This window comes from Fukomys damarensis, unplaced genomic scaffold (genome assembly GCF_012274545.1).
Source record: "Fukomys damarensis isolate Sample0158 unplaced genomic scaffold, DMR_v1.0_HiC HiC_scaffold_27, whole genome shotgun sequence".
NCBI lineage: Eukaryota > Metazoa > Chordata > Mammalia > Rodentia > Bathyergidae > Fukomys > Fukomys damarensis.
In genome coordinates, this window is record NW_022900939.1 from 3,211,609 (window position 1) to 3,224,750 (window position 13,142).

Genomic DNA, 13,142 nt, shown 5'->3' on the forward strand with positions numbered 1-13,142 from the left:
GGGGAGGTGCGCGGGGGTGGGGGGTGTCGCCTTGCCCCACCCGCCTGCTCCCCACGGCCTGGGGAGAGTGTCATTCGGCTGGGGTTAGCTTCTCCCGGGTCTCCATTTTACTAGATTGCACTTTTCCCTCCGAGCAGCCAGAGGGAGGCCGAGGAGACCCTGGCGGGCCTGCGGAGGGTTAGGGGACTTCGCCCTCGCGGGGTCCCCGGGCGCCCCACTCCTGCGCAGCTGACAGGGCGTCCGCGGCTGCCTCGCTCCGGAAGGTTTGCGGTCACTAGGGAGCAGGGCCCTAAGGAGAGGACGGTCCTATTTGTCTTTCTTGTCCTCCTCTTCCGGGGCCGCAGGCTGCTCCTCGGGAACGCTTTCGCCGGCCCTGGACAGCTTTTTGGCCCGCTGGTACAGCTCATTCAAGCTGAATTCGCGGATCACATTCTCCTGCACAAAGAGGAACACATCAGGAAGCTGAAAGGCGAAGTTCAGAGCCCGGGAAGTGAGTTTATTTTTCCAGTACCGGGGACTGAAACCAGGGCCTCTGCACTAAGCTACATCCCCGGCTCTTTTTTCAGTCTGATTTTGAGACAGGGTCTTACTTAATCGCAAAGTTACCCAGGCTAAACTTCAAACTAGCAATCCTCCTGCCACAGCTTCCCAGAGCGCTGGGATTACAGGCGTGCAACCCCACACCCGGCAGAAATAAGTATTCGAACACAGCCTAAGAAAGGAGGCAGGAAGCGAGGCCAGAAATCTGCACTAAGCACCCAGCAAAGCAGTCAGACTTGTGTCCGCTAGGCGCGGGTCACTGTGCCAACAATTACCCCTCCGTGCAAACTCCCTGGACAGTGCTGGGCGCCAGCGTCGCTGTCCCACTCACTGTCCACCCCGGGGACTCAGGGCCTGAACCCTAAGCAGCCGGCAGTGTGCAATCCACTCGGCCGGACACACAGGCGCAGAGCCCGGCCCACACCCTCAGCACCTCGGAGAAGGTCCAGGACACCGCGCGCCCTTTCTTGTCGATCTGTGGCCGCCGCATGACCTCCCTGCCGCCTTGGAAGAGGATGAGGGTAGGGAGCTGCTTGGTGAGGGGTGACGTGCTCACTTTGTACCTGCGGGCGGGAAGAACCTCAGCGCCGCGCACGCGAACAGAGGGCCGCCCGCTGCGCCCGCGGCATACCGAGTGCTGACATCCGTGTAGCGCCCCACGTCCACCTTCCCGAAGCTCAGCCCCGCACAGTTGTACCTGGGAGAGTGGAGCACTGAGCACTGAGCACTGAGCGGAGGGGCGGGGCGCGGGGAACAGAAGGGCTGACCGTGCTCACTTGAGGGAGAGGTCCGCGTAGATGGGGGCGAACGACTGGCAGTCGCTGGACCAGTTGGCGAAGAACTCCACGAGCCACGTGGCCCTCCTGTCCCGCCCCAGCTCCTCCTGCCACAAGGGGAGCCGTGAGCGGGGTCCCACACCCGGCCGAGCTCTCACCCTGGCCTGGGACGCAGGAGGGCACTCACGTGGATGGTCTTGTCGCTGAAGTACTTGATGTACTCGGGGCCCATGTAGAGCGGGGGCTTGCAGGTCATCAGGAACACTGCGTGGGGACAGAGCGGTTGGGGACGGGACGGCCTCACACGGGGCTCATCTCCCGCAGGCCGGGGACAGACTTGGGAAGTGGCAGGGAGCACCAGCAGCCCCTCCTCTTGGGTTTCCCCTTTCCCTTGCTGTACTGGGGAGCAAACCCGGGCCTTCACACTGAGCTACGTCCCCCGCCCCTTTTTATGTCTTACTTTGAGACAGGGTTTCACTAAGTTGCCCAGGCCAGGACTGAATTTGCCATCCTCCTGCCTCGGCTTCCCAGAGCACCCATTTCAGGTGCGTCGCTGCCCCCCTTCCTCTTCAAACACAGCTCATTAGGTTCTGAGCACCTGAGCTATAGGCACCACGCGGGGGCCAAGGGCTGAGGGCGAAGACAGGGGAGGCACTCAGGGAGAGCGGCCTCACCTATGCATAGGGTCAGGTACAGCAGCCCCATGCGCAGGTCCAGACGGAAGAACAGGATGGCATTGGCCACCTTGCTGAACATGAAGATGTTGCCCACATGCTGCTCCACTGTGACTGAAACACAGGGCGGCAGGGCGGCTGGAGGCGGGGGCAGGGAGGGACCGTCCGCAGCCAGACTCAGCCGTGGCTGAGGTGGGCTCAGACCGCTCGCCAGGAAGCTCCAGGGCCGCCCATGCCCAGACTGCACTCACTGGACCTGCGGTTCTTCATCATAACGATGGCGCTGAGAAACATCAGGATCTCCACTTCCCTCTGCAACAGAGCACAGTGCAGGAGGCTGGGAACACTCGGGCACAGATGAGAAATGACGCGGGGAACCAGAAGCTGGGCCCAGAGGCTGAGGCCAGTGTAGACCACGGTGAGTTCAAAGCCAGTCTGGCCTCTGTAGGGAAACCCTGTCTCAAAAACACAAACTAAAAGTGAAAACCACAGAAACCCTGGAGTCAGCTAAGGTACACTGGGGAAAACATCAGTCAGAAGAACTAAATTCGGTCCTCAGCTTTGGGTATTTTTGTTTCATTGGTTTTTTTGTTTTGTTTTTTTGAGACAGGGTACCGCTGTGCAGTTCAGGCTGACTTTGAAATCACTGTGTAGCCCAGGCTGGCCTCAGACTCACTGGGATCCTCCTTTCTCAGCCTCCCACGTAGTTCTGGGTTTGATTTTTTTGGTTTTAAGTTTTTTGAGACAGTCTTCATTATGTAACCCAGGCTGGGTTAGAATTTGCAATCCTCCTGCCTCAGCCTACAGAGTGCTGAGTTACAGCTGTGCTCTACTGCATCTTAACACAGTATCTACTGCCTGTAAGGCAGGAGGATCACAAGTTAAGGCCAACCTGAAATGCACAGGGCACCCCTGTCTCTAAAAACAAAACAAAATCAGGATCTGGTTGTTCCCTTGGTTTGGCTTTGCTTAAGTGAAACCATTTCTCCCACCCAATACTTAAGGTAATAATGCACACACTTTTACCACAATTTGAGAGCTGAAGGGGCTGTAAGAGCTGCAGAAACCTTTCCAACCTTAGGCTTATTTACTTCCTGCCAAGCTTTTACAGTTTACCAGTAAGAAAGTGAGAAAAGGCATGGGTTGGGGAAGACTACAGACTGCATTGTGTTCCCTGTTTTTCTTTTAATCCCCTGTGGTACTGCAGAGTGAACCCAGGGACTCAGCAGTGTGCTATAGCCAAGCCCCCCACCACCTTTTTTTGGTTTTTTTGAGACAGGGTCTCACTATGTAGTTGAGACTGACCTGGAACTCATTATGTAGCCCAGGCTGATTTCAAACTTACAGAGATCCTCTTGCCTCAGCCTCCCAGTGCTGGGATTACAGGAGTGCACCACCAAGCCCAGCAATTAATTTTTTTTGTTTTTTTGGGTACTGGTGATCGAACTTGGGACCTTGTGCTTGCAAGGCAGGAGGCAGAACAACTGAGCTAAATCTCTAGCCCTCTCAAGCCCTTTTCATAACATCTTTTTGTGGGGGCAGGGATTTAACTCAGTGGTTCCACTGCCTGCCTCACAAGAGCAAGGACCCAAGTTCAATCCCCGGTACACACACACACACACACACAAGAGCAAGGACCCAAGTTCAATCCCCGGTACACACACACACACACACACACACACACACACACACACACACTATGTAGTCCAGGCTGGACTCCAACGGGTAGCTATCCTCCTGCCTCAGCCTCTGCGTACTGGGATTACAGGTATGTGCCAACACTCCAGCCTTAGAGCACATGCTTAGCAAATGTGTGAGGGCCTAGGTTCGATCCTCTGCACGTAAAGAGAATGTGGCAGTCAGTCTGGACACGAAGTGAAGGATTAAGGGCATCATGCTTGTAGGATGGACCAGCCACACAGCCCCTCGATGGCCAGGTGCTCCTCACCAGCCACAGCTAGACATGCCCATCTCCGTTCACCAGACAGAAGTGGAGACTCATGCTGTCCTCCTGCTGACTTCCTGCAGCTGCCAGTACCATGAGTTGGGCAGAGCCCAGCAGACTGGGTTTCAGGCTGGCCTTGAACTCACCAGTCTTCTTGCCTCAGCCCCCGAAGTTCTGTGTACCCCTACATCCAGCTCATGGGTTTGGTTTTGAGACGGTCTTGTACCCAGGTGGTCTTTGAACTCTTATAATCTTCCTGCCTCAGACTCTCAAGTGCTGTTTATTTTTGAAGCAGGCTTTCACTATGTTGCCCCTGCTGGTCTTAAACTCTTAGGCTCACGTGCTCCGCCTGCTTCAGCCTTCCCAGTAGCTGGAATGACAGGCACGCACCACTGTGCTTGGCACAGAACTTGGGTCCTGAATGTCCTTCAAGGACTGTTCAGGGCTTGGTCTCCAAGGTGGTGCTGGGAGGGATGGACAGCACGCCCTTGGGCTGCCCTTGTGGGACACCACGGGCCCCTCCTTGCTGTTGCTTCCTAGCATAGAGCTACTGACTCTGTGTCCCCAAGCTCCTTTTCTGAGGGGCTGCCTGGCCATGAGCCTGAGGCTCCGGGGCCAACCAGTCATGGCCTGAAACCTTCCACACTGAGGCAAAAGAACCAACTTTGCACTCGGGAGGCTGAGGCAGAAGGATCACATGTCTAAAGCACCTGCCTGGTGTGCGCATGGCCATGGGTTCTAGCCTCAGTGCTGGGGGAGGGGTTTATGGAGAAATTAATTCTACAAAGGTCTCCTAGTCATTAAAATTCTTATTACCATACATGTAGACTTTTGAGTCCTGGAAAAGGGCAGAGACAGCAAGAAAGAAGGATACAGGAAAAGGGAAGGGAAGTGGGTTCTGGTAAAAGTCAAGACTCACTTTGGGCGCTGGAACAGGACAACAATCCTAGGGGAGGTTTCAATCTGGGTTCCCTTGGCACTACTGCCAAGGAAGTAGCCTGTGTCTGATCTCTTTCTCTTCAGTACTGGGGACTGAACCGGGGCCAGAGAGCTTTTTACTTTTTATTTTGAGGTAGAGTCTCATCACACTGCCTAGGCTGCCCTTGAACTTGGCATCTTCCTGCCTCAGACTCTGGTAGGCGGGGTTCCAGGCTTGCTCCCCCTCCAGCTGGGCAGAGAGGATTTGTTTTCAGTTTATTTTTAGGATTTTGGTTTGTTTTTTCAGTACGTCTCAGCTGTGATTCAGTTTTGTACCCCCAGGGTCCTGCATTGCGCTCAGGCAAGAGTGTGCGTTCTGTAAACGTTTAAGGACTTAGGTTGCGTCCGATAGGGTGGGCAGCCACTGTGCCAAAGGTGGGTACCACTAACGTCGCTGCACGGCGGTGCCTGTGCGGTTTGGCAGGGCTGCTGATTAGCGCGAACGGTCAGGTGGAAAACGCTCCAACTGCGCGGGGCGTGGTGGGGCCCTCCTGTCATCCCAGCCCGCCGGGAGGCTGAGGCAGGAGGATCTCAAGTTCCATACCAAACTGGCCAACTTGGTGAGACCCGGTCTCAAACTGTTATGAAAGGATGGGGATGCGGCTCAGGGCGCCGATTCCAAACCGGGGGGCGCAGGGGTGGGCCCGGGATCGGACGGCCTCAGGCGCTGGGCAGGGGCTGCGAGCGCGGTGCGGGGTTCCCTCCCTGAACACCCAAGCCTAGGCTCGGTGACGGTGGCCCCGGCCCTCCAGGTCGGGCAGGGACCGTCAAGGTCGCTGGCGGCCGAGGCAGGGGGCGCTCACCCAATCAAAGTCACACGGGTTGCCGTCTTCGCGCTGGGTGGGGAGACCGTTGCAGAGCGGCGGCAGTTTCCTCACGAGTAGGAAGGCGGCAGACAGCAGAGCCGACAGCAGGCAGTAAGGCCGGGCCAGCCATCGTGAAAGCCGCGGCACCGAGTACACCAGGGCAATCAGAGGTGCGAAGACCGCCATCTTTGCGGCGCCCGCCGCTCGGCCGCCTCAGTAGGGCTGGCTCCGCCTCCCCGATCTCAAGACTTTATTGGGCCAAATCTCGGAGCTACCGCCTTTGGTCCCGAAAATCGATCTCTGATTGGACGTTACATTGGGTTAGAACTCAAAGAGCGACCCAAGATTTTATTGGTCAATCTAGCTGTCACTTTTCCAACCTAAGTCATTTAATTGGATATGTAACCTTGACGAGCCAGCTCTGAGACGAGTTTAACGAGGCGAGCTATCGCTTCCTGAACGTTTCCACAGAGCGACGGAAGTGGTCGCCGGAAGGGGGTAGGCGTGGCCTGGAGTATCCAGTGACTGGAGGTCGGTACAGGAAGTGGGCGGTACCCACTCAAAGGCTTGCCCAATGAAAATCACTAACGCCAGACACACGAGCAGCGCCGGGGCCAAGGGGACGATGGAGAATTTCACGGCGCTGTTCGGAGCTCAAGCTGACCCACCACCGCCCCCAACGGCACTCAATTTCGGACCAGGAAAACCTCCACCCCCACCTCCCCCTCCCCCGGGCGGGGGGCCCGGCACGACCGCCCCCCCTACCGCGGCCACGGCTCCCCCAGGTGCGGACAAGTCCGCGGCCGGCTGTGGCCCCTTCTACCTAATGAGGGAACTACCCGGTGAGTAAGGCCTGGCCGAGGCCAGCCAATCAGATCAGAGCCAATCAGATCATGATGGGTGTGGCTACCAGCTCATGGCCAGAAAGTGCAGCCCAAATCAGAGGATTTGGGGATTCACGACCAAAGGGTTGGCTTGATTGTAGGACGGTTTGGAGTGGGGAGGTGTGCATCTCTGGGACAGACTTTCGCTTTACTTTCAGGCCGTCACTGATTAAGTTTGAACCTAAGGTTTTAGTATCCAGTCTGCCACATATTTGTTGGCCTGGGACAGGTTGCCTTTTTGGGGAATCGGCGATTCAGCTGCTCGAAGATAGGGTTAAAAATTAAGCCAAACATTTTTATTCAAAAAAAGTATTTGGAGAAGGGCCTGGAGGAGCACACCTGCAATTCCAACACTTGGGAGACTGAGGCACGAAGTTCACAAGTTCAAGCCCACCCGGCAATTTAGAGATTCAGCGAGACCTGTGCTGAAGTAGAAAATCCAAAAAAGGTTGGGGATGTAGCTCAGGGCGAAAGCTGTGAGGTCTTCTCCATAGTTGTCTTTGCCAAGTTGTCCAGTTTGCTATGGAACTTGAGGTCCTCTTGCCTCAGCCTCGGGCTGGGATGACAGGTGGGCCCCACCACGCCCCATGCAGTTGGAGTGTTTTCCACCTGACCCATAGTACAAAAGAAAAACATGCTGGGTTTGGGGATTTAGCTCAGTGGCGCCAAGGTCCTGAGTTCAATCCACCCTCCACACCATTTAAAAAAAAGAAAGAAAGAAAGAAAAATGTTGGAGTTACAGTGTGAGCAAGACTGATGAGAGCCTTACCTTTTGAAGTTTGCAGAGGAGGTAAACAAGAGAACATCAGATAGTGGTTAATACCCTGAGGGGAAAAAGTGATCATGCCTGGTGGCGCACGCTGGTAATCCCAGCAGGAGAGAGGCTGAGGCAGGAGTCTCACTGTGAGTTCAAGACCAGCCTGGGCTACATAGTGAGTTCCAGAGCTGTCTGAACTGCATAGTGAGACCCTGTCTCAAAAAAAAAAAAAAAAGGAGAAAGTGATCAATAATCGAGGGGCTGTGGATTTATCTCAGTGGTGCAGTACCTGCCTCACAAGTGCAAGGTCCTGAGTTCGATCACCAGTACGGGTGGGGGGATAGCAGAGAGCGCAGGACTCTCGGAGTGGACATTTGAGGCACAGCTGTGCACAGACAGATGGCCAGGGACGTACGAACGGGAGGGAGAGATGCTTTGCGATATCAGGAGTCTGCGTGTGAGAAAAAAACCTGAAGACTGCGGGACAGAAGTTCTGTGGGACTCCAGCAATGAGAGCGAGAGAAGGAAAGCAGAGGCCTTTACCAGGCGACATCAGAGACTTAGGTTCCATCCTCAAAGGCTAGCGGTTTTAACGTGGGAGGAGATGATTGAATTTATTCGTTTGTAATTACTCTAGCAGCTACTCAAACACAAAATGGGGACCTGCGTTAGAAGTTCCTGCTCCATGGTCCAAGGAGAGGTGATGCTTTGTAACAGAGATTGGCTATGAAGCGAATAGAGGCAGCGAGCAGGTTCGCTGACAGGAATGAAGAACGGAATGTGAAACTCAAGGGGAGAGGGGAATTGAGGGTGATTTGTGAGGTCGGAATGATTGGTGGGTGGGCAACTCATTTTGGGAAGATGAAGAACAAGCAAGTGAGGAGGTGGAAGTCAGACTGTTCGGGATGTGTTAGGGCTTCAGTTCGTCCCCCAAGGCCTCCCCAGTTTTGGGGGGAGGGGGACACGGGGGATCGAACTCAGGTCCTTGCTCTTTCCAGGCAGGTGGTAGAACCACTGAGCTAAATTCTCGGCCTTTTTTCTTCTTTATGGTACTGAGGATTGAACCCAGGACCTTCACATTGAACTACATCTCCCGGCCCCACCCTTTTATTTAAAATTTGAGACAAAGTCTTGCTAAGTTTTTTAGTTGGCCAGGCTGTGCTCAAATTTATAACCCTCCTGCCTCAGCCTCCCAGAGCACTAGGATTACAGGCTTGGGCCATAATACCCAGCTCTTCCCAAGTCTTCTTTGCCATGTCGTGATTTAAGGGAAGTAATAACTATTGGAAAAGCACTTGAAAGTTCACAACACAGTAACATACTGTATTTAATGCTCTGGAGGTAGCAATACCTCTATTTTATAGTTGAAGAAAACTGAGGTGCAGCCAGGCTGCCTGTCCTTTGATCAGTGATTGGGGTCCTCCAGCAGTTTCCTGCGCCTTTGCTTTGCCTTATTCCGACTGTACCTGTTCTATCAATCATCCAGTTGACAGGTACCGAGTAGGTTTTCTGAGCAAATGCAGGGGACATGGGGGTGAGGAGAAATTAGTCAACATGGTCGTGGGTGTGGACAGCACTGGGAATTGAACCCAGGGCTTTTACATTAAGCTAAATTCTTACTCCCCTTTAAATTTACTAAAAAAAACATCTCTAGGGTCGGGCATTTAGCTTAGTGGTGCCACTGCCTGCCTTACAAGCGCAAGGACCCAAGTTCAATCCCCGGTACCAAAAACAAAGAAAAAAAATCTCTAAATTGCCCCAGTAGGGCTCAAATTTGCAGTCCCCCTGCCTCAGCGTCCCTCGTGGTGGCATCATGGGCATGCACCACTTATTCCAAGCTTCGTCTCTGCTTTTTAAAGGAGTTTATTAGTTAGGAATATAAAATATGGCTTATGCATAGCAACTGCATTTCTTGTCAGTACCATTCTCATTAGTCTGTGGTCATGTCTTGCATATAGCAGTTAGTATCTTAGCAAACAGTATGAAAAACTACTCAATAGTTTTCCAATGTGTTATCCAAAATGACAGCTAGAATAAGATGTCATTTGAACTGGACCTTGAAGAATTTATAGAGGTGAAGAACACTAGGAAGAACTTTCCTAGAATGCAAAGATATAAGGTGACCCCACTACACCCCCAGGAGACGCAGAAACCACTGGGATGGGCCTGGAATTTCACACAGAACAGTGGCCTTGAAGAGCTTCGGCCCCGGTTAGGAATCTGGAGCTTTGTCCTGAGGATGTAGGCCTCTGAGAGTTTTGAGCTGAGGAATACTGCTCTGAAAACATGTGGGGCACGTGAGTGCCAGGGACTGAAATAGAACAACCACAAGGAATGTGGGCACGCTTTGGAATCTCGAGGAGAAAATGGGGTCTGTGTGGAGTTGAAGAAGTTGGGAATACAAGATTCTTTTTCAGGAGAGGAGTCAGGTGGGGAGCGAGGTTTGGACATCACCTTCACTGCACTGACAGGAAGTTGAAGGCTTTAGGGTTTAGAAGCATCACCCTGGGAGCTGCGGAGCTGGCAGGAAGAGATGGGAGGCACCAGGCATCCTGTGCATGCAGCGTCCAGCGAGGAGAAGCCCTGTCCCCTCTGTAGCCCGCGGCTCACGTGTGCGCTGCAGAGGTCCCCAGGCCACTCTTGCCCCCGTGTCCGTCCTAAGGACAGGATCTCAGCAGGGCTGAGGCACAAGGGTCAGAAGTTTGAGCCCAGCCTGGGCAACTTGGCGAGAAGCCCCTGCCTCAAGATAAAAAATCACAAAAGGCTGAGGATGGTGTAGAGCTCGGTGCAAGGGCCCCGCACACCCCACGCCCTAAAAGGCACAGCCTCCAAAAAGAAAGTCCTTCCGGACTCCCCAGGGCCCTCAAGTCCTTGGCCAAACTGCGTGGTTGTAGCTGAGCTGCAAGGTGCTTTATTCTCATCAGGTCAGAGAAAAGAGCTCCTCACTCCATTTTTTGAGAAGGAGCACAGCAGCGTTTAGCACAGAGCAGCTGTTAAGGATTTTAAGTTATTTGAATACTTTACCCTAATCCGAAACTGAAATGCCTACTGTCTCAATTTATTTATTTTGGTTTTTTTGTTTTGTTTTGTTTTTTTGGTGGTGCTGGGGATCGAATCCGGAGACCACAGGGATATATCCCCATACCTTTTCTGTTTTTTGAGATAGGCTTTCACTGAGCTGCACAGGCTGGCCTCAAACTTGCTATCCTCCTGCCTCAGCCTCCTGAAGATAACCAGCATGTGCACTGCACCCAACCAAAATCTGAAATAGTGGAATTCATTCTTTTCGTGGCATCTCAGACTTCAGGTTTTCAGATCAGGGTTTACTTTTGCTGTTTTTGTTTTGGTACAGGGGTGGGGATCGAACTCAGGTCCTTGCACTCTCGAGGCAGGCACGGTGCCGCTGAGCTGCATCCCTAGCTGCTGGGTTTCTTACTGTGAGCGCCCCCACCTGGGTGCGGTGCAGCCGTGGCCTGCCCCGAGTGTTGAATGTGTCTCTGCTGGGTGCTGAACCCCTCTTCCCTGGGCAGCAGGCAGCACGGAGCTCACAGGCAGCACCAATCTGATCACACACTACAACCTGGAGCAGGCCTACAACAAGTTCTGCGGGAAGAAGGTCAAGGAGAAGCTGAGCAACTTCCTGCCCGACCTTCCCGGGATGATTGACCTGCCCGGTTCCCATGACAACAGCAGCCTCCGCTCCCTCATCGAGAAGCCCCCTATCCTGGGTGGCTCCTTCAATCCCATCACCGGGACCATGCTGTCCGGCTTCCGGCTGCACACCGGCCCGGTGAGTCCCGCCATTGGGGGAGGAGGCGCGGAGTGGCTCCTGCTCTTCCATCCCCGTCCACCCTTCCTGGTTGGCCAAACAGACACCGCAGGACGGGGGCCAGGCAGCCCCTGAGCCCCCGCCCCCCGCCCCCGCGTCCCTGCAGCTGCCGGAGCAGTGCCGCCTCATGCACATCCAGCCCCCCCGGAAGAATAAGCACAAGCACAAGCAGAGCCGCACCCAGGATCCGGTGCCCCCAGGTGAGCAGGAGGAAGCGCAGGACCTGGGACAGGGTTTCCGCCGCAGCCTTCTGGAGATCAGCACCTGCTGCGGGAGGGCCTCGTGGCTGAGGTGACAGCCCCTTGTGTTTCCTACAGAAACACCTTCAGACTCGGACCACAAGAAGAAGAAAAAGAAGAAGGAAGAGGACCCTGAACGGAAGAGGAAGAAGAAAGAGAAGAAGAAGAAGAAGGTAGGGTGGTGGCCTGTGCGTGTGGGTGAGGACTGCGGGCCCAGGGAGCTGCAGTGTGTCCCGGGTGGCAGGCCCTGCTCAGTGTCCTGACCCCGCCCCTGTGTCCCCAGAGCCGGCACAGCCCTGACCACCCCGGTATGGGCAGCTCCCAGGCCAGCAGCAGCAGCAGCCTCCGCTAGCGGGCCCGTCGGGACAGCCCTTCCTGCCGCGCAGACCTGCTGTGGGGCAGCACAGGCCCAGAAGGAACTGCTGTGCTTCTGTGGGCCGCGCCCAGCCGCTTCCTCCTGGACCTCTCTTCCCCTCCTGGAAGTATTCTGTGGCTCTTACCTATGTGCAATTTGTCTGATTTCAGGACTTGATTTCTTAGGGTTTTTCACTTTAAAAAACTGAATCATCAAACTGGCTGAAGTGTGGCTGCCTGTTGAGAGGTGAGTCAGGATGTGACGCGCACGCCTGAAACCCCGGCCCTGGGAGACCGAGGCCAGCCTGGCAGTGTAGAGACAGCAAAACCATCTCCAGATACAAAATGCTTAGAGCCGGGGATTTAGCTCAGCGGTTCGGGGGCCTGCCTCGCAAGCGCAAGGGCCAGAGTTTGGATCCCTGGTACCAAACAAAACTAAAATCCCAAAATGTTTACTTAGAAAGGGCCGGGGATGGAGCTCAGTGTGACGGCCCTAGGTTCACTATCCGGTACTGCAAAGAAAAAAGCGCTAAGTGCCTTTCTTCCAGGGTCAGGGTTGAAGGCGGAGCTGCTCAGCTGGAGCTGGGTCTCAGCAGTGCATTCTGAGCCACAGCCAGGTGCGCTTGCTCCTTTCCCAGCAGACACCCACACCCTGCCCCAGCTGACCCCAGCCACACATTCCAGGTCATGTCTGTGCAGAAACAGCCCCCCGCAGGAAAGCACTGCCTCCGGGTACTTCAGCAGGAGCAAAGGCAGCCAGAAGCCTGTGACTTGGACATGAGCCCCTGGCAGGCAGCGGCACCTGCTGCTTCTCCTAGGCCTTTTAGCGACCTCGTTCCTTGGTTAGGGCAAAACCGGCAGCAGGACAGACTGAACCCTGTCTTGGTAGCGGTCTGGGTAACGGAAAGCGCCGGCCGGCGTGACCACTGGAACCAAGGCAGCCTAACCAGAAGCCATGCGTGGCACACATCGGCCTGACTTCCTCTCGCTCCCTCCCGGCTCCAGAGCGGGAGTGTTCACACACTGCTCCCCTGACCCCCATCGGGGCACGGTTACTGCTGCGCCTCACTTGGGAAGGCAGAGCAGGTGGCCCGGAGACCTGGCGTGGTGCCCTTCCCGAGTCAGGGCCCCTCCTCCTTTTGCTGAACACGGGACAGTGGGGCAAGCGCACCCTTGGCCGCCACAAAGGGCCACAAGTCAAGAGGTCTCTAAGCTTAGCAGTGTGATAAGGTCTGGTTGCTGCACTTCACCAGGGTTGTTTTTGGGGTTTTTTTTTTTTTTTTCCCTCAATAATGGGGATCAAAGCCAGGGCCTCAAGCATAGCAGGAAGTACCCACCCTACCGCGAAGTTTTTTTTTTT

At 54.8% G+C, this 13,142-nt stretch overlaps 2 protein-coding genes across 4 annotated transcripts; one reads left to right on the forward strand and one right to left on the reverse strand.

Annotated features, from left to right (window-relative positions):
* Positions 1 to 6: 6 nt before the first annotated feature.
* Tmx2 (thioredoxin related transmembrane protein 2) lies at positions 7 to 5,943 on the reverse strand. 2 transcript variants are annotated; one of them, XM_010608308.3, is made up of 8 exons: positions 5,717 to 5,942; positions 2,242 to 2,302; positions 1,991 to 2,104; positions 1,504 to 1,580; positions 1,317 to 1,423; positions 1,172 to 1,237; positions 974 to 1,103; positions 7 to 435 (listed from the first exon to the last, which is right to left on the reverse strand). In XM_010608308.3, the coding sequence occupies exons 1-8, from the start codon at positions 5,903 to 5,905 to the stop codon at positions 307 to 309; spliced, it is 873 nt and encodes a 290-aa protein (XP_010606610.1). In that variant the 5' UTR covers positions 5,906 to 5,942; the 3' UTR covers positions 7 to 306. The 2 variants fall into 2 exon arrangements, with proteins under 2 accessions (XP_010606610.1, XP_010606611.1); XM_010608309.3 differs by lacking the exon at positions 1,172 to 1,237 and having other exon boundaries at positions 5,717 to 5,943.
* Positions 5,944 to 6,187: 244 nt separating this feature from the next.
* Positions 6,188 to 13,136, forward strand: Med19 (mediator complex subunit 19). 2 transcript variants are annotated; one of them, XM_010608311.3, is made up of 5 exons: positions 6,188 to 6,561; positions 10,894 to 11,150; positions 11,296 to 11,389; positions 11,507 to 11,601; positions 11,712 to 13,136. In XM_010608311.3, the coding sequence occupies exons 1-5, from the start codon at positions 6,294 to 6,296 to the stop codon at positions 11,778 to 11,780; spliced, it is 783 nt and encodes a 260-aa protein (XP_010606613.1). In that variant the 5' UTR covers positions 6,188 to 6,293; the 3' UTR covers positions 11,781 to 13,136. The 2 variants fall into 2 exon arrangements, with proteins under 2 accessions (XP_010606613.1, XP_010606612.1); XM_010608310.3 differs by having other exon boundaries at positions 6,189 to 6,561; positions 10,891 to 11,150.
* Positions 13,137 to 13,142: the final 6 nt, after the last annotated feature.